Raw genomic sequence first — 26,446 nt, forward strand, 5'->3', positions numbered from 1 at the left:
CAAACCAAAATATGTTCAAAAGCAGGATCCTCTAATGAGATTGTCTGCTGAACTGATATTCTATTCCAATGCTATGAGTAGGCTAAGTTCAAAAATTTTAAGATTAAAAAAAAATTAGCTACAATTACATGACCACTATATTGATCCAAAAGTTTTAATAACTGTACAACAAAAATTAAGAAAGTTCTGGAAGTTTAACTTTATTCATTCTGGTCTGTCACACTATTCAGTACTATAGAATGATTTGATTACGCCATCCAGTGTGACTCAAAAGTGAATTTATATATATATATGATGCCTTTACATGTTTCAGTCAATTAATGACCATCTTCAGGAGGCAAATAACAACACTTCAAGAAACTACTATTACACAAATCATAATACATCAAGTTCAAAGTTGTCCAAAGTTTTATATATAAAGATTTTAAATTAAGCTATATGTGGTGAGTTAAAACTTTAATAAAATTCTTAATGTATAAACTTTAAACCGTTGAGGTTTGTGTCTTCCTGCCCCTTCTATCAATGGGAGACTGGCTAGACTGCTGCCCTTGAAGGTACGGTCAGTGTTTTTTTTTTTCTTCTTTATATAGTTGGTTAAGAGTCTGTGTTTCATGTTGTTGCCTCAACAAACAACGAAAGGAGAAGCAGCTCAACAACAAACACAGGCTCTTAACCAACTATGTAAAGAAGTAAAAACACACTGCCTGGACCTCCACAGGCGGCAGCCTACCCAATCTCCCATTAATAGAAGGGGCACAAAGACCTTGGTGGTGTAAGATTTTAAATATTAAGAATTATATTAATATTTTAGCTTAATTTAAAATCTTTATATAAAATTTTGGACAATTTCGAACTTGATGTACTATGATTTATGTAATAGTTTCCTCAAGTGTTATTTGACTTCTGAAGATGGTCATTAATTGACCAAAACATGTGCAGGTATTATATATATATATATATATATATACACACACACACACACACTTTTGAGTCACACTGGACAGTGTAATCAGATCATTCTATAGTAAAATTCTGGAAATTGTAAAAATCATAGAAATCCTGAACCCTAAAATATAAAACATGATCAACTGATAAACCATTAAAAACCTCATACTGATTATAAGCAATTAATAGTTGTAGTAGTATGGAATATTAATTCACACTTTAAAATGTAGAAATAAAAGTTTTATACAGATTGTGATGTTACACGAATTTCTGACAAATGAAGGATAAAATGAAAGGTCACTTATCCCTCCACTTATACCACTGATGTCCAGTTTAATTTATGAGTCTGAGAGTACATTTTCTGTTAGATTATGGGTAATGTAAAAATGGACCATCACTGTATTTATATATGGCAATATATGCTCTGGAATGTAAAACAAAGTTTTACTCTTTCAATCTAATTATATATTCCGTATTGCATAGTACCATAAATATTGTCATTGTACTATTTGTCTGCAATCACTGGTCAATCTTAAAATTATTACAATGTCAAATGACATCACTGAATTACTATACATATTGTCACAAAAACATTTGATACATTACGCTCGTCATTTTTCACAGTCTTGTATGGTTTACAACACAATGATAATCAGTGATGGGGCTTATTGTTTTCTGGCCTCTGGCCCAATCTTCACAGCAGAAAACTGTTGTCCTAACAGTCGCATTACATCACCATGTTTTAAATCTGTCCTTGACTGTTTCACAGAGCTGTAATTCTCTTTGACAAAACGAGCAAATCCAACAGGGCTACGTTTCTTCAGTGTCTGCTGAGCAACAGTGCCTGATTTCCTTCTGGTATTCACAAGAAGTTCAAACATGCCAAAACAATGTCCACATCTTTTAGTGGCAACATTTAAGGATTTAGAGTGACGACCAATACTGCAAAACAAGCATAAAACAAAGTTACTCATAACATTCAACACATTTAATACCAAATTCGTAAATTATGTTTTATGTGTTCTTTGCAAAAGGTCCCTTAGTAAATGCATATAGGACATGACTAGTTCATCCATTTGTCTGTCCACATATTTTACCCTTGCAACTACTCAACATATTTTCTAGAAATTTAGTCTGCACTAAAATCTGTTGGCTGAATTTCACTTTGGTTCTTATTGGTCCAATTTAACCTCTACATTAAGCTCAGACTCAACCTTTCCAATTGTTTCCGATGCAGTTCATCAATGCAAGAATGGTATATCACATAAAACGTAAATCCATCTATATCCCTAAGTTTCATTTGACACATTTTTTGATAAGGTAAATATTTAATGAAATACAAGGGAAAATAAACTCTTCATCCAGTAGAAACTACAGAGTGATTAGCTCCGTAACATCAGATTTATCTCAAGAATAAACAAACACCATGGACAATATGGTAACCCCCCCCCCCCAACAAAAAAAAAAAAACGCCANCATGATTTTAATCCGCATGCGAATTATACCGACAGAGTGACCACCGCTTGTCGGCTAAGTTTAGTGCCAACTTTTGCGGATAGAGGGTGTCGCGTGGTCAGCGCAACGAATCCCCATGGCCGTTAATTTCGGTTTTCTAGACCGGAGCCGCTATTTCCTTGAAATAGTTCCTCAATCATCATCATGAGGCTGAGTGGAGCCCGTTCCAGACCCACTACTTCTCCGAAAAATCTGGTAGCGCCGGGAATCGAACCCAGACCTCTGGATCTGTAGCCAGGAACTCTGACCACTTGACCGCAGAGGTGGTCCCCCCCCCCCTCCAACCAAACATTTGAAAAATATGCATATCCAAATCCCTATCCCTTCTGATCTTCGACTTAATCATAGCGATATATTTCTATTGGATCACTTCTGATATTAATGTGAAACTGAAACTGGATACATATTTCTTGGAGATATGGAACACTCCTCTTTAAATAACTGTATTGTTTCTTTTGAAAAAGTATAAAATGTGCAGGTATTAGTTGGCAGAACAGAACATACTGTTGGTAATCCCTTAGAAGGCAGCCATTCCAAGAACTTGAGGGAGGATGAGATTCAGAACAGATCTTAGGAGAACAGACTGTGAGAAAATAAACTAGCTGATATTCTGAAGAATGTCTACAGTGACAATATAGCGGGGGGGGGGGGGGGAATCTGAATGATGGGAAAAGGGGGAAGAGAAAAACCGATTATAATGCAACATGCAGCATTAATCCAACCATGGGAATGCCACTAAACAGCACTTCAACACTTACCTGTATTCTTGCAGCAGATACTCTTGAAATACTGTTTCACCTTAATGTAAAATTTAAATCTGTTCTTTGAAAGGGGCATTCAGAAAACTGTGGAGCTTCTATTAAAATTGCTCCATTTGTCTGTATGCATGCATAAAACAGTTTGAGAATCGAGAAACAGATTTTTGTGAAATGTGATATGGGGGAGTTTTACTAAAATTTGTTAACACATTCCAATTTTGGTTAAAACGGGACAAAATAATGGACACCTTACAGCATAACTTACATGAGCAAAAAAATTTTTAAACAGAAGCTGCACAGAATAAATTAACACATTTTATATACAATATGCTTTTTCTACAAGTAATTTTTCTCATCATCATCATCAGTAATCTGTCAAGACGACAGGTCCACNCAACTTGTATCTTCCCTCTTTGGGTATTCAACAATGAGTACTGGTTTTCCAAACTCGTGCAAAGATTACCAAAGCCTCTTATTTCTGATAATTAAACAAAGCTTCCTCCTGCCTGAATTTATAGGTCTACATATCTGTATAAATATATATATTTAATTACTGGTTTTCCAAACTCTTGAAAAGATTACCAAAGCCCCTTATTTCTGATAATTGAACAAAGCTTCCTCCCACCTGAATTTATAGGTCTACACATCTGTAAATATATATTTAATTAGAATATAACTTTACATGGGTGTACACTCTTTTGAACTAATGTGCATAAACACTATCTCAGCTTATTGCAACAAACACTAGAGAAGAGATGTTAACATGTCACTTATAATTCCTTCTGTAAAATGTAACTATTGATATGCACTATATTATTTCTACAATCTCATTATTTACTATTAGCCTATTTGTAGATTTACAATATCGGTTTGCTGTCATTTACCTTTTCGTGCTTTCTAGAACAAAATCTACATTCTACGAAGAAGACATTCAGAGAAATGTGATAACAGTGAAAAAAGGACGTTCAGAAAATGATCTCCATGCGTGGCAGAGATGCTACAATGTACATATGAAGTTAGAAGGCAAACGGATTCACTAAGTTTAGGATAGTATGCCCCAAATATAAGACACTGAATAATATACATCCTGTTTGTAACTACCTGTATCCACAACCTGTGCATCTATATGTGAATTTGGTTTGAATGCTGTAATCGTGGCAGCGTTTTATTGGTGGTAGTTCTGGAAACACACGCATAGCTTTTCTGGCCCTGTAAACAGAAATAATTAACCAAGATTTAAGGTTCTAATAGCAGTACTTATGAAGAGTTCTGCCTTCCGGGATACAACAGCGTGTAGTCTGCTGAAAGTCAACCGAAGTTTCAGAGGAACATGCTCCTCCAAAACATCGGTTCACTTTCAACGAATTATATGGCACTATATCCCAGAAGACAGAAATCTTCAGAAATAATTAAAGTACTATTCTTTAGCCTTTCCACGTGAAAGTCACGATAGGACCTTGTAACAGGACACAACTGACCTCTTCCACTTCCACACATATACTCATAATTCACGATCAACTCCCTAATCCATCTGACACTAAGTCTATCTACTCTATGAACCAGGGTACAAATACCTTGTGTAGGCAACCTTATAAAATAAAATTTCTGTGTAATATGTTTGAATTTCCGACTGGTGTACAAACTTCAGAAGTATATTGCAAACAGAATCTAGTAACTTTCTAATAATGATTTAATGTCTACATCATTAACTGACGATGGTGTACTGTTCCCATAGTAGGAGCGCACATAATTTCTGCAGCTGATCTACTCTTCATAAATAAACAAAATATCATGACTTGCAGATAGAAAATATTCCAGCATGGGCTTAATTCTATGTCTTCAGCCAATCCAAGTATGTGAATGACATATTTATGGAATATCACACATTCTGAAATTAGCTATAAACCATTCTCTTCCAGTGTTTCCAGCCCTGGTCCTTTCACCTTCCTGGACTTTACAAGCGTGATGGAAGCCACTTCTAAGGCAGCAGGATACCATTCTGCCCCCATGATAAGAAGTCGGTGCAAAGATGCTGAACATCGTTTTCCATATACAATCTACCTCAACTATATTACCTTGGAAATGAAATAAACTATTAGCAGATCCCAAAGGGTTCCGACGATGCTGTATAACACTCAAAATTACTGGGTTTTTGGACTTTTTCCATCGTCCGGTATTCTAGAAAATATAAAACGCAATGTTTCACAAACTGTATCTGTTTCCATCCTCAGGTGAGGAGGGAGGGTGGGACAAAGTCCAAAAACCCAGTAATTCTGAAAAAAATTACTCTTTCATAAAACTATATTTGTTACTGAATATTGAAATTACCTGGTAATGCTAATTTCAATAAAATTGACATTTTACATCTTGAATAATGCCGTCTTTGGGGATGTGGCGCTGTGTAGATATTGTGTAAACCGACATTTTGGAGGAATGTATCGCTTCCATCTTCAGGGTATAAAAAATCTACGAACGAGGAACCAGCATGAGCAGGAGCCTGAAGACGGAAGCGATACATTCCTCCAAAACGTTAGTTTCCACAATATCTACACAGTGCCACATTCCAGAAGACGGCATTCTTCATGGTCACCGCCGTGAAAACCTCAAAATCTTAAATATGATGGATAACTCATAAATACTGACTGTGAATAAAGTCGGTCCAACTGTTTGTGTTTTAGTGAGGCACACTTCCATATGGCATTCCAGAAATCACTTCCCAAATTCAGGGGCCTCAAAACATGGAATTTATAAAATTCAAGAGACTGTCATTTTTCATGATCATGGTGCTCTCTCACATAGGTCTATACAACACATACAAGAAAGTAAAATATAAAACTGCCATAGGACAGAATACACTGTAACTACTGAAGTAAAATTACTGGAGAAATATAAGAACTTCAGTATTACCAAGCTTTCCAATGAGGTCCATGTCCATCCTTAACATCATCCACAATCCACGTTGCTGCATGGCACAGCTCATGAATCAGGGTGTCTCGTAAACGGTCGGCTGTGTCACACACCTTTACAAAAAGGAAAAATTCACGACATTACAAATCATACCCAGTGACAACACAGCAAGTATTCCAGCCCAACAGAACACTCAATACAGGCTGTTACACATGAGCAGTAGTGTAGCAGTAAGTTGTAGCTGTGCTATGGGACTGAGGAAGGCTGATGAAATACAACTAAGGCACCTGATTAACCCAAATTTACCTTCCAACCCTTATCACAGTTCACAGTGCACGTCACCAAATCCACCGTGCATTACTGATAATGGACTGCCTCTCTGTCTATTGGTCAGAGTTCCTGGCTACAGATCCAGAGGTTCCGGGTTCTATTCCCGGCACTACCAGATTTCCTGAGAAGTAGTTGGTCTGGAACGTGGTCCACTCAGCCTCATGAGGATAACTGAGGAGCTACTTGAATGGAAAAGTAGTGGCTCTGGTCTAGAAAACCGAGATTAACAGCACTGGGAATCCGTTGCACTGACTACGCGACACCCTCTATCCACAAAATTGGCATTAACTTCGCCGATAAGCATGCAGTCACTTGGGTGGTATAGTTCGCTTGCAGACTAAAAGCCACAGAGTCAGTCATTACTGATAATGGGCAGGTCTAACAACAAGGACAGCATATAAACCATTCTTGTACCCTCTATATGGGTTGCATACAGACATCTAACTAATTTTCCAGCTCATTTAGGATATTTATCTCACCTAATCCTTGTCTATCTCAACTAAACTGGTTACTCAATACAACTATAACACAACTTATTTCAAGAATGAACACAATGCATGTATTCATACATGTACGAGTATAAGGGGTGGGCCTTCTCGGCCCTTGCACCACATACTCACATACTCCAGTTTAATTTCAATAGGAACAAGTTGTATATATTGTGACATGTTGCGCAACGGAGAAACCCCCCCCCACCAGCAGTGAAGCGGCAGGTGAGTCAGCGCTCCGTCATCCCCCCTCCGCACGGTGACGTAAGATGGCGTGAGGTAACAGCGTTGCTAGGCTATACGCAGATACTGTGACGCGGCACGCAATGACACTGTTGACGCAGGCAACAGGCAACAGCGAACGGAATAAAAGCCAGCTGAGCGGTAAGCGTGAGTTAGTTGAAATGTGGCCATCACCGAGTTCAGTTGTCGCAGTTAGTTAAAGTGTATCAGCGCCGAAGACAGTTCTCCAGTCAGCAGCCTACAGTTGGAGTAGAGCAGCGTTCACGGAAAGAAGAACCAGATGTGCGTGTAGTTGTGTAATTGTGCGTGTGGTACAGGGACACTTACATAGCTCCCGTACTGTAAACGTGTAGACTACTGAAGACAGAGTGAATTGATTTGCGAATAGGGTTATAAATCGTGAAACCCCACAAACAGTGTAAACAGATTATTGCGATTAGGGTTATAAAGTGTGAAACCCCGCAACTGTGTGATAAGTAATTGTAGCCGTTACTTGTAGGTTGTTGAATAAACCAGTTAACAATCTCTATGGCGTCTTCAGTAGCAAAACACCTTACAATATGTATGAGGTGTCATGGTTAATAAATTAACCTCTTAGTCATCAATTATATTCTTTCACTAGTTGCTTACATTGATAACATTATAATACTCTTTTCCAGACCAAAAAATTCAGAACCAGGCCAGTTTTCTTCCAGACTGAATAAAAGTACATACAGAGTGTTTCACGACTTTGGGGCATAACTGCAGGAGGTGATTTCCTAGGTCTTTGTGATCAAAAAAGTTCATATAAACATGTGTCCAATTTTGGACGGTTAGGGAGTTATGACCGTTTTTTCATTTCTGTACATGCCCTCGTGTGAACCGCGTCTGTCGTCTGGCGGGTTACTATTTTCAGCCAGCTACAGACAGAGCATTCTCATTATCTCGACACTTGAGAGGTACCTAAAGCATGGTGGATTGGTATGTCTGGCACAGTTCACAACCGAGCGGCAGCCTGTGTTGCAGCCGGCGGTGGCATTTTCGAAAATCAGCTTTAAGCACCAATCAATTCAAATTAAAGGTAATTTCACAAAGTTAACTTTACATTCATACTTTAAATGTATCATGTATTATGCTGGTTTATTATTTTGTTCCGTTTATTGTCAGTAATCGTTACCTTCTATTCTGAGATTAAAACGGCCATAACTCCGTAACCGTCCAAAATCTGACACATGTTTATATGAACTTTTTTCATCACAAAGACCTAGGAAATCACCTCCTGCAGTTATGCCCTAAAGTCGTGAAACACCCTGTATATCCACATTTCCAAAGCTTCTCCTTGCTGTTCAGCTTGTGCTGCCCAGCAGAAACATGCTATCGTCTTTGAAGCATGTCCCTACAACACCCCTACTAAGGACCAAACAGTCCAAGACAACAATATCCAAACTATATGGAGGATGAAGCATCGCAGCCCATCCAGATTTTAACAGCCTCACTTGCACACACTTACATGGGGCCTGGCATTATTACAGAAGAAAGACATCACACATTTCTCTCGTGGACAAAAGCCTCACTTGCACACACTTACACAAGGCCTGGCATTATTATAGAAGAAAGACATCACACATTTCTCTCGTGGAAAAACTTAACCAAAAGCCTCACTTGCACACACTTACACGGGGCCTGGCATTATTACAGAAGAAAGACATCACACATTTCTCTCATGGGAGAAGTTAACCAAATAAGTTTTTGATTTTCTCAATATATCCATATAACAATCAAGTTCACTGTCGTTATTAAAGGCAAAAACCACATGAACCGCATCTTCTTCATACTAAAAAACTGTAGACATCATTTTCTTATTAATAATCCACTCTTGAACTTCTTTAGTCTTGTGGACAGAAGAGGACATGTGCCATGCCATTTCATTGAATGCCTCTTGAACTCTGGTTGAAGTAACTGACATAGCTGTCATCCTCAGCAATGATGCACAAAAGATGGTTTTGTCTTCTGTGATGCAATGATGGAAGATAACGGAACCAACCACTCCCCAAAAATAATGCCTACATTTTTGACATGAAAGAAGTGTCATTCTTGTGGACTTTTTTACCTTCAAAAACCTTGATGAACTCAAATCACTATGTGGACAGATGACAAAAGCTGGAAACTCACAGCCAATGTATTTGTCCCACAAGAGACATTGTGAAGTGTTACTCCTCTAAGACAATGTCAGGATCCACACAAGTGTGATGCCATAACAATATCTGCATGTACTGTGCTGGCCCATTTCCCTGTAGTCCTTTGAATGTTGCATCAGTGGCTAAAGAGCAACAAAACTAACCTTTACAGAGCAGAATTTCATAATCTTGCAATAATGGAAGAAAACTGTGAGGAAATCAACTTTGTGGAAGAGTCAAAACATGGCCGTGCCATAGCTCAAGTGGTTAGTCACTGGCTTCCCACTGAGGCGGCCCGGGTTCGATCCAGGGTCTGGTCAAGTAGGATTTGTGGTGGACAAAGTGGCGCTGGGGTGGGTTTTCTCCGAGTACTTCGGTTTCCCCTGCCAATCTTCATTCCACCAAAATTCTCTGTCATCATAATCACCCAGGGCAGGCTACAATAAGCCAATCTGTGGCCATCGTGCCAAGTGGACCCAGTTGGACTACACAATCCACTAAGCAAATTAAAAAAAAAAAAAAGAGAGTCTAAACATCCATGAACTTTGGTGGCTGCCAAACAACACAGAACGTCACTCTTCATGCCGGGCAGATATGCATGGAAGACAGGGGCAGAGATTTGTCCTGATGTGCACAAACATTCAGCGTAAAGAGAGACACAAACACGCCAAGTTCTTTCATTTCAACAAAGTTTGTTACTTTCACAGCACAGGATCCCAAAATGTTGCAATCTGAAGAGCAAGTAAGTAATAAGTTTTGTATGTGACCCAGCATGACACACTCACAACCCTGTAACACAGACTACGGAACCCACAGAGACAAGGACACGGGTTAAATTTGCGTATGAATGTTTTACACATTTCACGCATGGTCAACACTGCAAAATGGCCTGAAAAAAATAAACACTTTATACATAAAAAACAATAAAAATAATTTTAAAGAGATTTTATTCTGAACTTCATACTAAATATTATCTAATACTCTCTGGACAATGCTAAGCCTAGATGTATGAGCACGTCGCATTATGAGCAACTGCTTAACCATACGTGCATGCAAAAATACTCCCTCTTCCAGCTGCTACATGAAAAAATACCGTTTCATGCGAAAATAAAACACAATATACCTTTGTTGAAAGTTCAATTCGTGATGTTCGAATCTTGGTCCCAGGTGAAGTTACTGTCCGGCGATTATAACAGAAACCAGCTGTCCGCTTCAACCTAGCATTCCACTCCACAAGCATATCATGGGGAAGCTTAAAGAAAGTTGAACAAATTGAGTTAATAAGCTAAAAGCGTAAAGAAAATTAAGAGAAGATATTAATGAAAGCATGAAGTGAATTATTAAATATGTATAAGTGTTCTATAAATATGTTTCCCTTAAAAGTTGGAACAGGCTGTTGCCTAATCCATGTATACAGAATAAGAAGTGTTCAATGGGTCTAAAAAGATTCAGTAACATGGACTGTATAGCTGAGTTTTTTATTGCTAGTGGGGTGGAACTAAGTCCCTTGTACTGCGGCCACTTCTGGCATATTGTACCAGCCCCAGATGATAGGTGAGGGTGATTGTGGAGCAATTGGTGGAATGAAGACTGGCAGGGGAAACCGAAGTACTCAGAAAAAATCTGCCCCAGTGCCACTTTGTCCACCACAAATCCCACTTGACCAGACCCGGGATCAAACCCAGGCCACCGCGGTGGGAAGCCAGTGACTAGCTGCTTAAGCTATGGTGTGGCCCGGACAGGTGAGTTGGTAACTGAACTACACAGAGAGAGTATGTTGTTAACATTTCATCATGTTGAGTACAAAGTTTACTAAATGTTGATGAACTATTTGCTCGTCTACAGATTATCTAACAAACCAATTTCTGCTGTAACGATAATGTGACATCTAATGAGGTACAATGATCAAATGTGGAGAACTGGAAAGGTTGGGGAGAAAGTACTTATGGCTCTCTAGTCCAGCATTTTCCAGGAACAACTGTGAAAACCAAGAGAAATCTCCATCAGAATAGCTGATGCCATGTTAAAGACCAAAACCCAGTACTTCCAAATACCAGGCAGGCACTTCATTGACACCCCAATTTGGTCAGTTTCAGTAATTTTCTGGCATTATTTATCCATAACAAAGGGAAAATTGGTCAGAAATAGAGAATATCACACAATATGGAAAAGTATTTCTTACAGCAGCACTGGTAGAGTAATTAATTCAGGCGGTTAAGATGCACTACACATGAAGCTCAGACGGAGGGAATAAAAAATGTGCTCGAGAAATCTCTGGGAAACTGACACTTCAGAGACCAAGGACATAAGAGAATGATTATTAAATTAATCTTTGATACATTCTGAAAGTGCGGATTGGACTGGCTCCGCTGATTATGGTGCAAAAGTGAATTTTGGTATTAGCAGCTTGTTGCCATAGTTACTCTTCCTATATTAATAAACGATGTTAGGCAAGAGCAAAAATTATGGCTGTATATTTCAAGCAATTGGCTAGTTTTAGCTTCCTGTGACAGATTGTGCTATAAATGAGCTGCTCTGCACTCTGTTATGCGATGTTAGTACATCATTTTAAAGGACCACTGTTTAGTTTCAGCCATTTACAAGTATATCAGCTTGAGAATATGAACACATAATCATTCTAAATTTCCCCCACAACCTTTATTGCATGAAAGGGAAAACCTTTTCTTATGAAATCTATTCCTAGTCAGCTGAAAGGGAATTCACTGTCCTGTTGCATCACAATACTATTAATCTTTTTTTAATTCACAAGAACAGAACTCCTTTTCACCATGCCTGTCTAAAATGTTTCTCTGGATATCAAAGCATATCCAAGATGTACCTCCTACACGTGATTCTGCTTCCTGACTTTCAGCTGTGGCCTGCAAAAATCCTGGAAAACATAACTTTCTCCGCACAACCCTTCTTATTTCATAGCCAAATAAGGCATCGATATAAAACATAAATATCTTAAGATGTTCCAAGGATGCCTCTGCCTACCTCATCAACACTTAAAAAAAAAACATGAAATTATGCTAAACAAAAATCACGTATAAATTCATTAAATTAGAAAATAATGAGATGAAAACATTTATTGTGATTGATTTTTCCAGTTCCTGAAACTGATTACCAATAATGAAACTATTTGAACGGTATTATACGCATTTCCTGTTTTCTCAAAATGGGGGGATTTAAATACTACCAGTTTGCACTGACATATTCAAGAAGTGCAGCTAGCAAATATGGGCAGCAAGATGAACCCACTGAAAAATATATCTTTCTGCAACAGAAATGTTTATGCGGTACAATCTGTCCACCGATAAATATATTCACTCCAAGCAATCCACAAGTGTTTCTTGATACAGCAAGAATGTGTATCATACCTTAACACTGTAATTACACCTTCTGCACCAACAGTGGAACACGTTCCCACCCTCACTCCCCAAAAGCAATGCAAACTAACAAAACACGTGAAAATAGTCAGAGTTGATGCATATATATGTAAACAAAATGTGATTTAAATTAGGATGTTCCAGAATTTTCTATGCAGGTAAACTAAATCATTCTTAACAACACAGCACTTAACTGAAGACAACATCTAAAAAAAATGTATTAACTCTTTGACTGGCGTGAAGGGTATTTAAATCCCACCCCTGTCCTGGCAGGCCCTTTAAACATTATGTCACTAAGATGCATGTGCTTACTTTTTTCTAAACAACTTCAACAAAAATTGGTTTTTAAAAATGAAATTTTCAGGAACTATTAAAAATACAATATTTTATGCAATAAATGTCTTTCCATACCTTTTTAGTAGTTTTTCTTCGTGTGATAAACATTGAAACATGAAAGTTTGCAGAGAGCCACACCACAGCTTGCACACATGACACTTGTTTCTTTTCTAATCTTATGCTTAGCACACACTCGACACTTTCTCATGGCACCATTCTTCTTATTGTTACTGGGAGGAACATGGACCATTTTGTGAACTTTCAAGCCACCCTCTAGACGATTTTCTGGGTCTTTCACTGGTGGTCTTCTCAAGGTCGCGGGCGGAGGCGTGACTGCACTCGAGTCTGACGCAATAGATTCGTCATCCACTTCATTCCTTGACTGTTCTCCCTCTCCACACTGTTTGTTTTGTTCTGTCATTTTTTCTACACAGTCCAATATAAAATCTTTGAATTTGTAATTTCTCTTCTTGTATTTTTCTGTTGTTGTGTACTTTTTGAATAGAATGAAACTATTCAACGCTGCCATTTGCAACAAGAAAAACACCAGTTTCTTTGTCCACTTTACAGTTTTGCGGGAACAAGGATAATAATGCAGCATTTGATCGGCCCTGTCAACCCCTCTCATATGTTTATTGTAGTCCCCAATTACCTCGGGTCTGCATATTTTTTCTCCTTTGCGATTCGTTTTTGCAGATTCCACGATTTTTGCTGTGTGAAGAGTGGAGATAAGTTTGACGTCTCTTTTATCTCTCCACACCTGTACGAGAACCTGCCCCTTCCTAGAAAACACAGATTCCCCTTTTTTCAATTTTTTTACATCATTCTTTAGTTCTTTGGGAGCTCCTCTGTCCATTCTGAAGGTTCCACACACATAGGTATTTCTCTGTAATAACGTCTCACATAATTCTACACTATTGTAATAGTTATCCTGGTAGAGATGATACCCTTTATCTAGAAGCTGTGGCCCCAACAGATCGACAACTAATTCTTTTATAGGCCTTGATTTTCCGCAATAAATTTCAAAATTCCAAATATATCCACTTGTCGATTCACAAACAAGATAAGCCTTTATACCGTACTTATCAGGTTTATCAGGCATATATACTCGGAAGATAAGACGTCCTTTCCAAGCGATCATTCCTTCATCTATTGCAATTTCCTTTTCAGGGATATATGTGTTCCTAAATTTTCCCACTAATGAGTCTATAATTGGCCTAACTTTATACAGGCGATCTTCACAGTCAGCTGGTCGTGCATCGTTGTCAGCAAAATGAAGAAATTTTGAAATCTGTTGGAACCGCCGCAAAGACATCTTTTGTCCATACCATGGAGTGTGAAATAGGGGCCTAGTGGACCAATAGTCTTCAATTTCAGGGCGTTTGTCGATTCCTGTCATGAACACAATTCCTAAGTATGTCCAGATTTCATCTGATGTGACATATTTGTAATTGTGTTCTCGAGAGTGAGGAGCTAACTCATGTGTGTTGAAGTGCTGGTGAGCATAGCGATTGGTTTCAGTTGTAATGTGAGTTACTAAGTCATCATCCAGAAAAAATTTTATCCATGAAAAGGGGTGCATTTTATGTGTTATATCAATTTTGATCCCGGAACTACTAGTAAATGGAACTATTACTGGTACAATGTCTCCGTACGTCCATGAGATGGGCGTGTCAGGCACCGCACTCGTGGTAGCTAAATGTTCATGATTACTGTCTTGTGGATCATTGTCTATCACTGTACTATTGTCACTATCAACTTCATTCAATTCAGGAATCATTATTTCATCGCCACTATCATCATCAGCACAAATCTCCTTCACAACACTTTCCAGCTGGTCTGTAGGAACATGCCGACACTTGCTGCGAGAAGCCATGGTGAAACTGAATGAATGTGAAATATTTTTTGAACTTTTCCTTCTCGCAGGGTTCTGACAGTAATATAGACCCCCCACAAAGTTTACAAGGGTTCTTTACAACCATGCACAAAAACTATCATATATATGTCTTTGGTTGAAGAGAGCCAAGAGAGCAAATAAGGGAAGAGATTTTCAAAGCGTTAAAACACGCCAACGCCAGGGAACGGCTGGCATCGCCCTGGCGTTAAAACACGCCCGTGCCAGTCGAAGAGTTAAGTACAAATTACATTACGACCTGCTACAGACTTGACACATTAAATTTAAAACACCTCAGCTATGGGCATGTACAAGCGAAATTAAATGCTCTGCACTAAAGGCTATCAGTTCTTCGCATAAAATTATTGCACGATGGGGAAGTTGTGCACATCTGTCCATTCATACATATGTCTCTAGAAATACTTGCCAAATATGGAAGTGGAGATCTACAATAAATGTTGCTTTGCAAATTTCGTTTTAATTCACCAGTCTAACACAAACCATTTTTACATGAGGCTCAAACTGAATGTTTATCAGTTTCTTCCTCAGTAGCTCTTTGCGCACACATGAAACTGGAAATGATATAACATACATATCTCTTTAAATTAAGTTATCTCTGTGCTTAATTACCACAGAATGAAATCTGATGCAAGAGGCTTCCACCAAAAGTGGTCTGACAGACCCCATTTTCCACCATTCTGACCGAGAATAAACCACAGTTTATATAAAGACGTTCACGTACTTTTCCGTGTACTCCAGGAACCATGTCAAGGTTTTGTTGAAATCTGATATAGGAGATTTCCACTGAAAGTTGTCATGCAATTTCAATTTTCAGTCATGCTTATTCACAACGAAGCCTAGTTTCAATAACGTCATTAACGGACTTTTATCACGTTTCCCATAAACATTTCCAAAAATATGGGAGATTTTAACTAATTTGATTTTCAGCATTTTCATTGTTAAGAAAACTTAGGAATGCCATTCATTATTTTGTATATCACACTATCCATTATCATCATACATATTCAATAGAAGACACGGTGAAAATAAAGTACAGAGGTGTATGCTGCTGTAAATTTTTAATCTTTTTGTATCATGCCTGCCACAGGAGTGCAGCAAATGTCTGAGAACATGAAACAATAGTATGAAATTTTAACATTTTTATTACTGACAAGCTAGAAAAACCATTATTCTGCAATAAGGGAACATTGAGATTCTGTGCACATATATAAAACCATAAAGAACACATCTGAAAACTTTGTGAACTCCACATTAATGTTAGCATTGTTACCAAACAATCACCATTAAAATATTAAAATTCAGCATGGATTACAGACAAGACACATGAAACACAAGAACTGTTTTACAGCCAAGACAACAGCCAAAATAAAGCAGAAATATCAACCAGAATCTGTTAAACTTAGAAAAGTCCCGCCAGAAATATCTGTTACTTTGACTTTTTGTGGTTGGCCTAATCATAGCCTGCACTCAAAAACAATTTCCCAAATCTGAACAAAAACAATGCAACTTGCTGCTATACTATTTCCAATATCATTAAAACATTACAGTCCAAAAAATTGGCTGCTTATAATTTATTTCTGCTCCTTACCTTATTATCAAATATTTTATCATTGTACATCTTGAAGAGTTTATTGCAGAGTTCTTTCTTCTTCATCCTGAAATTACTTTTATAATACTCTGCTTCTGGGTGACATCGTCCTTTTGAAATCCCAGCTTCAAAATAAAAATAACAACTGTTAGATCTGTGAACATTCAGGCTGTGAGAGGATAATATTAAAATGAAGAAAGCAGTTTTCTGGGATTTGGCACCGTGTATATGTGGTGTTAACCGACGTTTCGGAGGAACGTATCGCCTCCATCTTCACGAAGAAAAAATATAAGAAATCTGCAAGTGAAGAGACCATGAGAACCGGTAAAAGCAAACTGCTTTATTCCATTTATTCCATGTCAAAACACCACAGTTCACAAACTTATCTACTTTGATCTTAAAGGAATTTGGGTCACCCATTAGAAATGAATGTGCACAAACTTTCATAACTTTATTTCAGTTACTTCAAGGGACACTGTAAATTAAACATTTTAAAACCTGGCTAAATTGATGTATGAATGATCACAAATTTGTTTCTAACTCTGGTTCTACTCGACATACTTACTTACTTATGGAGCTGAGCCCTGCTTGAGGAGAAGCCAAATCAGCAGCTACTCAAGAATTTCCCAGCATTTTATGGAACCCAAGGTTCATTACCGTGTTCACAAAAGCCCTCCACTTGTCCCTATCCTTAGCCAGATCAATCCAATCCATACCATCCCATCTTATCTCTCTAACATGCATTTTAATATACCTGACATACAGAAAACTCATTTTAAATCTGCTTGAGCTTTAGCTTTGAGCTTTAAAATGGTTCATTAGAGAATTTCATTACCACACTAAAACAGTTCAACATTATCTAATTTAAAATTTGACCTTGAATTTTTCAGTGAACTACAATTTTAAAATTCTGAAAATATTAAATGTTGCCTGCCTGACATACAATAGAAATTAGAAAGTGAAACTCTACAAATACTTCAAGGAATTATGTATTTTGTCATTTATTTTATTCTGAAGTTGTGTAATATTCTTAAGATAACAAACATTTTATTATTTGGTTACCAGACACAAGCAAGAGTCTTTTAGTAGGCATTCTCTTGTGGGAAGTACCCACATTCAAGCAAATGTTACAGTGACAGCTCAGGTACCATTGCTTAGCAACAGCAAGTAAACAGTCATTGCTATGAAACCTGGTTTCTAGTTTGTAATTGGCTAGCACTCGATCCACTGTAGGTGCTTCCCATAGTCACATATTGTTGTAGATCTTACATAGCAACAACTGTCTACTCGCTGTTGCTAAGCAATGGTACCTGAGCTGTCACTGTGATGTTGGCTTCAATGTGGGCAGTTCCCACACTCTCAACACATGGCAGTACAGGTCTTATTCATGATTCAAAGACAGTTGCCGGGTGGGCATTGCCTAGGCCTTTTTTGTATACATTTATTTTTCAAAATCAAAACAGTTTCACTATTTTTGTTTCACAAATAGATGGCAGAACAAATACAGAATATGAAAAATTAACTTGCTGACGTCTGGAAACTGCAAGATGGAGTACTGAAGTGACAAGTGTTTTCCTGTCATGACACAACAGCACTTCAACAAGTGTTCATTCAGCCATATCGTTAGGCATTTAAAAGTTCTCCATTTCTGAAGTATACATAATCATGCACTGAGCAGTGGGAAAAGATTTTCTGGGAAAAGTGGACACTAAAATACTGACCAGGCATAATTCCACTGCCAACATAAAATAAGGAAAGAGCAACCCTTAGGCAGCATCTACACGAGCGTACAAAATGCGTCCGTTGTAACAAACGTACTTTATGAGGGACGTTACTGAGGACACCACACAGCTGCGCAATGTGGTGCATAGTTCTTTGTCTGCAATGGAGCCAGAAGAAAGAGTAGCATTCGCCTCTCTTGTTTATTTCTACAATGGACGTCACTACATTCGTTACAATGGACACATTTTGTGCGCTCATGTAGACGCTGCCTAAGCCTTCTATAAGGACCATCTGCAATATCTGAGTGGTTACAAGAGGGAGCATGAGACTGGGGTACACCAAGAGAACCTACGACAATGGACATGCAGTACATATACCTGAAAGTGATGCCAAGAAACTGAGAACAGGAGAGCAAAACTTGCTGACTTGTCTGTCAAAAAAAGGTTTCACTTTGGTTTGTCCCACTGTCTTTGGAGTCCTTTTAACCAAAGTTTGTTTTACCGGAGGAACTATTATTTTCTGTGGCCTTTTCACATTGTTCTTTTCTTTCAAATCATTTGGTTTCTTCTCATTAGTCCTGGGCTTTGAAGTATCAATATTTCCAGCACAGTTCTGCTCTGTAGCTGGCACATCACCATCATCACTGCTTGAAAAACACAGCTGCTTGCATGTACCAACAGCATGTAGGGATTTGCTATTTTCCTTCTTACTGGAATGAAATAATGCCATTAGAGTGATTTCAGTTATTTAAAAATGACATTTAAATTGCAGAGATTAAATAATGTCAAATTGGACAGGGAGATGATTGTGAAAGATGACACCATACACAAAAAACAAAAGAAAATATATGGTTTTACATGTTTGATCCAGCTTCAAATCAAAATCAATTCTGTAAGCAACTTCTTACTGTCTGGAGGTACTCAGACCTGAACTAAGATAATACAGAGCAGTTTAAAAAGAAAACAATGCAAGACGGTTTTTTTAATTCGCTTAGTGGGGGGGTGAATTCCAACTGAGTCCACTCAACATGGCGGCCACTGATTGGCCTACTGTAGCCTGCCCCGGGTGATTATGATGATGGAGAATTTGGTGGAATGAAGATTGGCAGGGGAAACCGATGTACTCAGAGAACACCCGCCCCAGCGCCACTTTGTCCTCCACAAATCCCACTTGACCAAACCGGGATCAAACCCAGGCCGCCACGGTGGGAAGCCAATGACTAACCAGTTGAGCTATGGTGCCGCCTTGCAAGACTGTTAGTTCTGTCACAACAGACTTCTGGGTACAACAGTGACTTTGATCAAGAAGTTAAGATGTCATCCAACAGGTGAATGCAATGAAGATTGGTAGGGGAAACTGAAGCACTTGGAGAAAACCCGCCTCAGCGCCACTTTGTCCACCACAAATCCCACTTAACCAGACCCAGGATCGAACCCAGACCGCCGTGGTGGGAAGCCAACGACTAACCACTTGAGCTATGGTGCGGCCTTGCAAGACTTTTAGTTTTGTCACAATAGACTTCTGGGTACAACAGTAACTTTGATCAAGAAGTTAAGATGCCATCCAAGAGATGAATGCAGCGAAATAAAAGTACTCATAATGACAGGAGACCCGGAGGGCAGGCTCCTTAGCAAGCCAAGTTGTCCATTGATCCAAAAAAGAATAAACCATGGAATGGATCTGCGGGAACTGCCCACATTCAAGCAAACGTTACAGTGACATTGCTTAGCAACGGTGAGTAAACAGTGGTTGCTATGTAAGGTCTACAAAAATATGTTACGGCAACTCAGCCGTTGCTACACAGTGAATGGTTTCTGGTTTGCGATTGGCTAGCACGTTTGCAAACGTATTAAAGAAAAGCAGTGGCACGCACACAGAGAACCTGCACAAAATAACATGTGAGTTGTGCTGAAAGCAAGAGGTAGCCGCTGCAGCACATATAAGCATAGAGCAGGTATCTCTGTGATTTTGATTTTAAATCCAAATTTAAATTTTAAATATTAAAGCTAAATTGAAAAATTAAAATTTTAAACCAATCGACGTGTGAATATTAATAAAGATTTTAAACATAACTGACAAAATCGACAAGGGGACTTCTGGAATATTGGTTGCCGATTGACAATAGAGCAATGAACATATGGAAATCTGGAGTTTAAATGTTAATGTTGAGAGCAGTGTGACAGTTACGTGAAGTGCAATACACCTGATGATGGCCGGTTGTGGCCGAAACATGTAGTGTAAAAGAAGGGGGACAAGAACTACGATAAAGTGTTACATTTACAACATATTTTATACATATAAAAATAATGTGATAAAATGAGTCCAAAAGTTGCAGAGTTGTTATAAATTAAGTATATGCTTTTAACTATTTACTTCAACAAATTCTTACTTACATTATATTAGTACCAACTGAAATGCCAGTTCAAAGAAATACAGTTTTATAATCTGGCAACAATTTAATTTCAGAAGTGACTGTGTAAGTAACCTCTGATTGGCTATGAAATCCTTAACAAGACCCTCAAGATCTCCACACCTAACTCCTATTAACTTATCTCAATGTGGTTATGTTAAAGACGCCCACTTCCCATCCTTACCAATTAAACTTGACAACCTGAAAAAACGAACTGTGAAGCTACTGCATCAACTGAACAAGAAACCTCGCAAAATTCTGAGACAAGTTTCCAGATTGTTTTGATATTATCAGAATTACTAACGGCACTTATTTTCAGCATCTGTGAAACACAGTATGAATTATAAGCGCTGTATTTTCACTGATGACCGCCACTGTGGTCTAGTGGTAAGTTTCTGCCTACAGATCCTGAGGTCCTGGGTTCGATTCCTTGCGCTACCAGATTTTCTGAGAAGTACTGGGTCTGGAAAGGGGTCCACTCAGCCTTGTTAGGATAACTGAGGAGATATTTCAAGAAAAGAGCGGCTCCAGTCTAGTAAACAGAGATTAACGGCAGTGGGGATCCATTGCGCACTGCGCTGTCAGTGCCCACAAAAGTTGGCACTGACTGAAAACAAGCGGCGGTCGCTCAGTCAGTATAGTTCGCTTGCAGACTACAAGTCACGGAATTTGAGGGTTTTTTTAATTTTAACTGATACCAACAGAGATTTGTAGGACTATTTGTTTGTTCAAAATAATTGTTAAAAGTGTGTATATCATTTATAATAGTTGTACTACATTAATTTCCCCAAGCACTATGTCAGTTACAAGAAATAATCTTAAATTTGCACCCAATTACCAATTCAATTGCAGATGATCTTTCTTAAGATCCTTGCTATTAAGCACACCCAGATAGAAGCCAAGACTGTTGTCCTGAACATTATCATCAATAAAGTCTGGTGTTCCCAGAATAGAATCCCTTCGAGTTGATTCAAATTCTTGGCGTACATTCTTCAAAACTGAAAAAGAGGATAAAATTACTTCTTATCCTTGAAGAGTAATGTTCTTATAATTGTGTCTATAGATAAGTTTCTATACAAACCCACTCCCTGGAATTTATATATTCTTACAAAACGTGCAAGAAGATAATGCATAATAGGTATGTTCTGTCTACTCATAAGTTTCATCACCAAAACCACTCACTGGACGTAAATTAAATTAGGTACTAAACACAAACAATGAAAGTTGACACCGAATTTCATCTTGGCTCGTACCAGTCTAAGAATAACACCTACTTTACATGAAGTACAAAATAAAGTTCATGAAGTCCACAAAACAGCTCCTCCTCGTCATCATCACCACCACCATCATCAAAAAGGCACAGAATCCATCTCACTAAGATACACCTCTCTAACCCCCTGATGTGCAACGGCTTCTACGAAAAACTGATAGTTCCTCATATGGCCAACAAAGTCCCTACTTTTAAGGAACCTCTCTGAGAAAAACGACTGCCTCTGTGGTCTAGTGGTCAGAGTTCCTGACTACAGATCCAGATGTCCGGGTTCGATTCCCGGCACTACCACATCTTCTGAGAAGTAGTGGGTCTGGAACTGGGTCCACTCAGCCTCATGAGTATAACTGGGGAGTTATTTCAAGGAAATAGCGGCTCCGGTCTAGAAACCTGAGATTAACGGCCATGGGGATCCGTTGCGCTGACCACACAACACCCTTTATCCACAAAAGTTGGCACTTACTTAGCCGACAAGCAGCGGTATAGTTTGCTTGCAAACTAAAACCACGGAGTTTGTTTTTTGTTTGACTGATAAGAACCAAAAAAGATCTTATGACACGCTCCTGCCCCTTAAAGTAATAATATCTGCAACTTATGATTTGGAATGTTAACAACAGTGGTTCCAACCATTAAGTTCTATAAACCTTGTGCCATTTCAGTTTAACATTCTGCCACTGAAAGCAGTAAAAATTGACACACAGATGCTTCCACCTCAAGCTTGAGAGCCACGAAGATTAATAAGTTCACAACCAGACATTACAAACCACGTCAAAACAAACATCAAATAAGAGTCAACACACCTAAATAGGAACTAGAATAATTTTTACTTCACATATTTTACTCACAGTTCTCGAACTCTCCGCTGTCAGTACTACTGACAACAGAATCTTCACTCTTGGCTACTTTCTGCTTTTTCCTGAAACAGTGAAATATAATAATGTGTTGCAGAAGAAATGGCTAAATAATTTTCAATTACGTAATTCCATGCTAACTTAACTGATCAGTTGAAATGATCACCTCTGATTTTAATAAAATCTGATAATCTTTCTAGGTATAATAAATAAATAACATGTGTAACATTAGCTTCCTGCATCAATTATTTTGGAGACATGCTTAGCAAGTTCATTTTTCTAATCGTCCTCATTTTAAATCACCAAAACATTTACAAATATGGTCCTAATCAAGATACGAAGCTCACTTTGGCACCAATTAAAAGCTCTTAATTGGGGCTTTCATTTTGTACCACATTTGCAGCTTTTGGGTTAATCTGAAATTATGACCTTGACTTTTGACTTTAATTTGCCAAACCTGAGAAGCTTGCAAGATTTTATTACAAACATAAATGGCCATAAAATTTCTGCCTTTCTACTGCAGAGTTAACACAGAATGAACCCACTGCAGTCAACTAATTACTAATACCAAACAGCTATTTTACAATATAGTGACCATGTAAATATCTCTGATTTGGGTTTTACATAACAAACTTTCTGATAATCACACCAGAAACTCTACAGTACTGATACAAAAATATACCAATAAACATAATTCTCATCCAGCCTTACACCCGTAATATTATCCTCCAATGTCCTCGGTTTTCCTAGCTGATGTTTCCCACAAGGTTCCAAACTACTATGTCCAGTCCAATCTCTTGATTTTTTCACCCTAACCACCGGTCACTAAACCAAGAACACACCACCTGAACACATCTCTGCATCTAGTAATGAGGTTTATAATGTATGGAGTTTCACTGCAATGCTCTCTAACAAGTTTTCATTGTGATGCTTAAAAACAGAGCAAAACTTTACCTTTGAATATTCTAACCTACAAACCAATCATTTATTTACTTCATCATCATCATCATTGGCAAGACAGCCCTTTTGAGACATAAAGTTGTTGTGCCTGTGCTTAACTAATTAAGCACTACACCATGAAGGAGTATGGGGGAGTGGATGTATAGATCCACATTTTCCTGACCTCAGCACTAAATGGAGGTGAGTGGTCAGCTTCACACCCGTGCCGCTTTACCCCCGGGGAAAGAACCCTCAGTACCCATTGGATATGAGGTTGAGTGGACCCCAGAGTCGGTCTGGACAATTTGGAGAAGAGAAAATTCTTGCCCTTGCCGGGACTCGAACTCCTAACCTTCAGTCATCCAGCCTGTAGCCATTCACTATAGTGACTATGCTATCCCAGCTCATCCTTTTGAGACATAGCCTTCCTTACAATATTCCACCAAGTTGCATCTACTTTACTTGATTTTGTGACAATTTTTTTTACAGAGCAAGGACATCAGCCTTTGACATCCAACTGTCAACCTGGAGCACCAAGTTCCTGTATTTATGTCCCTCGCCTATATGGTGGCCCAGTTATACACAAAATCATTTCTAGAGCCCAGGCAGGTCACCCAGCTTCCTATACAATGACTACTGACATAAAGTGAAGTGGCTACAGCATGGAACTGACCACTCACCACTATCTAGTTCTAAAGTTAAGAATGTGTGGAGTTATGCCTTCACTCCCCTTTACATATTCATGGTGTATTGCTCAGTTAAACAAACCATTACTGATAGCTGTTTTAACTTATTTACTGCAGCCGGTCACCACACTGTACAGGTACATCAAACATGATAAGAATTTACATAGGCTTGATGTGTGACATACCAACCTTTCACTGTGTTGCCTAACAATAGGCATATTTCTTGAGAATTTCTTTTTACACGGTTCAGTCTCAGAACCCTTTGGATTCCTTTTGCGCCATGTTTCTCCATATAAATTGTCAAGAATTTCTTCAGCCGACGAATTCAAAACAACACTATTACCTGTCACTTCAAACTTCTGTAGACCACTTACTTCAAGCATTTTGTCAGGATCATTGTTATCACTCCCATCCAAAGATTTTACTTTACATAACCAATTTTCAATATCTTGATATTTTGTTTGCTTCAACTGAAGTGATGTGGGAGGTGGCACATATTCTAAATCTGCAATAGAACCTCCTACTTTCTCATGTCTCGTATTGTTGAGTGTCTGAGACTTTATATCTGAGTGTAAAGGGGTTCTCAAATTTGAAGTAAATTTAAATGGTGCCTCACAACTACCATTTAAAACTTCATTTTCACTGTCAGAAGTGTCTATAACAACTGTACATTTTTGCACACCATTCTTGTATTCTCTAGTTCTTGAAGGTAATGAATGTTTAATCTGTTGTTCAGAAATAGAATTTGTAATGGCACTTGAAGTACTACTATCAGATACAATAATTACACTTCTGTTCACTTTAGCATCATTATCTTTGCTTTTAGAGCATATCTCATCCACTGAAAAAGAGCCTGACTCAGAAAGTAACACTGTGGATGATTTCGGAAAATTTTGAGAGCAGGAAAAATATCTTGATTTTCCACATGATTTTGCAGGAGATGATACACATGTATTCACTTCAGAAGCCAAGCACTCAGCTGTATTTGGGCTGAGACTATTTTTTACTTCAATTGAATGCTTCTTCCTTGGTGTTCCATTTTCATGACATTGGTCAGAGGAAAGCCTGCGGCTAGTTTTATGATCATTCTTGACATTCCATGTAACTAACCTGTCTAAATCAGAAGTCAAATCCACAGTTCCACGATTTTCCTTTCCTTTACTAACACGTGACTTAACGACAGGTTTATCGTGCAGTATACCAAAGGGCTGTATAACATTGTCACCAACAGCAAAATCTATTTTTGGTAGCTTTTCTTGCATATTGTTTACGTTCGCTGCAGAAGTATATTTCTCCTTACAGGCACCTGTAACTTTCGTTTCTTTTGTTGAATAAAGACGTCTTTGTCTCAATGTAAGCTTTGATGATCCTGTAACAACAAATAATCAAAAGACCTCGGTTGTGGCCCATTATGCACTTCTTTCCAAAACTTACAAATTACGAAAATGAACTATTGAACTAATAGTCAGATGTTAGTGTTCACACCTACCTTTGCCTGCACTATCTAACTTTATATTCTTTTTTACATGGGACGGGCTAAACGTCAGTAATGAGAACTCTAGGTCCATAATGACAGCCTGCAATAAAAGTTACTTCATATGAAAAACTTTTAAAGTCTAATACACATACACAATTACTTCACATCTTCGCCATGAAATTTCATTTTTACTTACTTCCTTCTTAAGGCATTAAATATTTAATCTGCAAGGCAAATATCACACAACAAATTTAAACGTAGACAAGTCCATACTACGTCCGTTACAAATTCTTTCCTTCTGTGCTTCCAGGTTCCAGAGCTGAGACTTAATGATGTTCGCTGGAGGGATTGACAATGTGACGGCAGAATAATTACCGTCGGGAACACTGCTAGCCCACACGCTACAAACAACAGATGCGTTAATAGTATTCAGTGATTCCACTAAAAGGAATATAACACTGCTGTTTATAAATTATGAAGAGAACTTTCCAATAAAGTATGCGATATTATCTGCCAGTTCT

The 26,446-nt window shown here is 38.2% G+C and overlaps 1 protein-coding gene across 3 annotated transcripts; it reads right to left on the bottom strand.

The window, feature by feature from the left end:
* Positions 1–1,258: 1,258 nt before the first annotated feature.
* On the bottom strand, positions 1,259–26,446 carry LOC111863238. Of its 3 annotated transcripts, none has more exons than XM_023849361.2 (11): positions 26,122–26,446; positions 25,938–26,025; positions 24,638–25,817; positions 22,818–22,888; positions 21,541–21,700; positions 18,670–19,001; positions 16,571–16,695; positions 10,466–10,594; positions 6,126–6,238; positions 4,320–4,427; positions 1,259–1,887 (listed from the first exon to the last, which is right to left on the bottom strand). In XM_023849361.2, exons 2-11 carry the CDS (start codon positions 26,014–26,016, stop codon positions 1,611–1,613), a joined length of 2,574 nt encoding a protein of 857 aa, XP_023705129.1. In that variant the 5' UTR covers positions 26,017–26,025; positions 26,122–26,446; the 3' UTR covers positions 1,259–1,610. The 3 variants fall into 3 exon arrangements, with proteins under 3 accessions (XP_023705129.1, XP_023705128.1, XP_033606871.1); XM_023849360.2 differs by having other exon boundaries at positions 25,938–26,040; XM_033750980.1 differs by having other exon boundaries at positions 25,559–25,817; positions 25,938–26,040; positions 26,122–26,442.

Source organism: Cryptotermes secundus, unplaced genomic scaffold, assembly GCF_002891405.2.
Source record: "Cryptotermes secundus unplaced genomic scaffold, Csec_1.0 scaffold688, whole genome shotgun sequence".
Classification (NCBI taxonomy): domain Eukaryota; kingdom Metazoa; phylum Arthropoda; class Insecta; order Blattodea; family Kalotermitidae; genus Cryptotermes; species Cryptotermes secundus.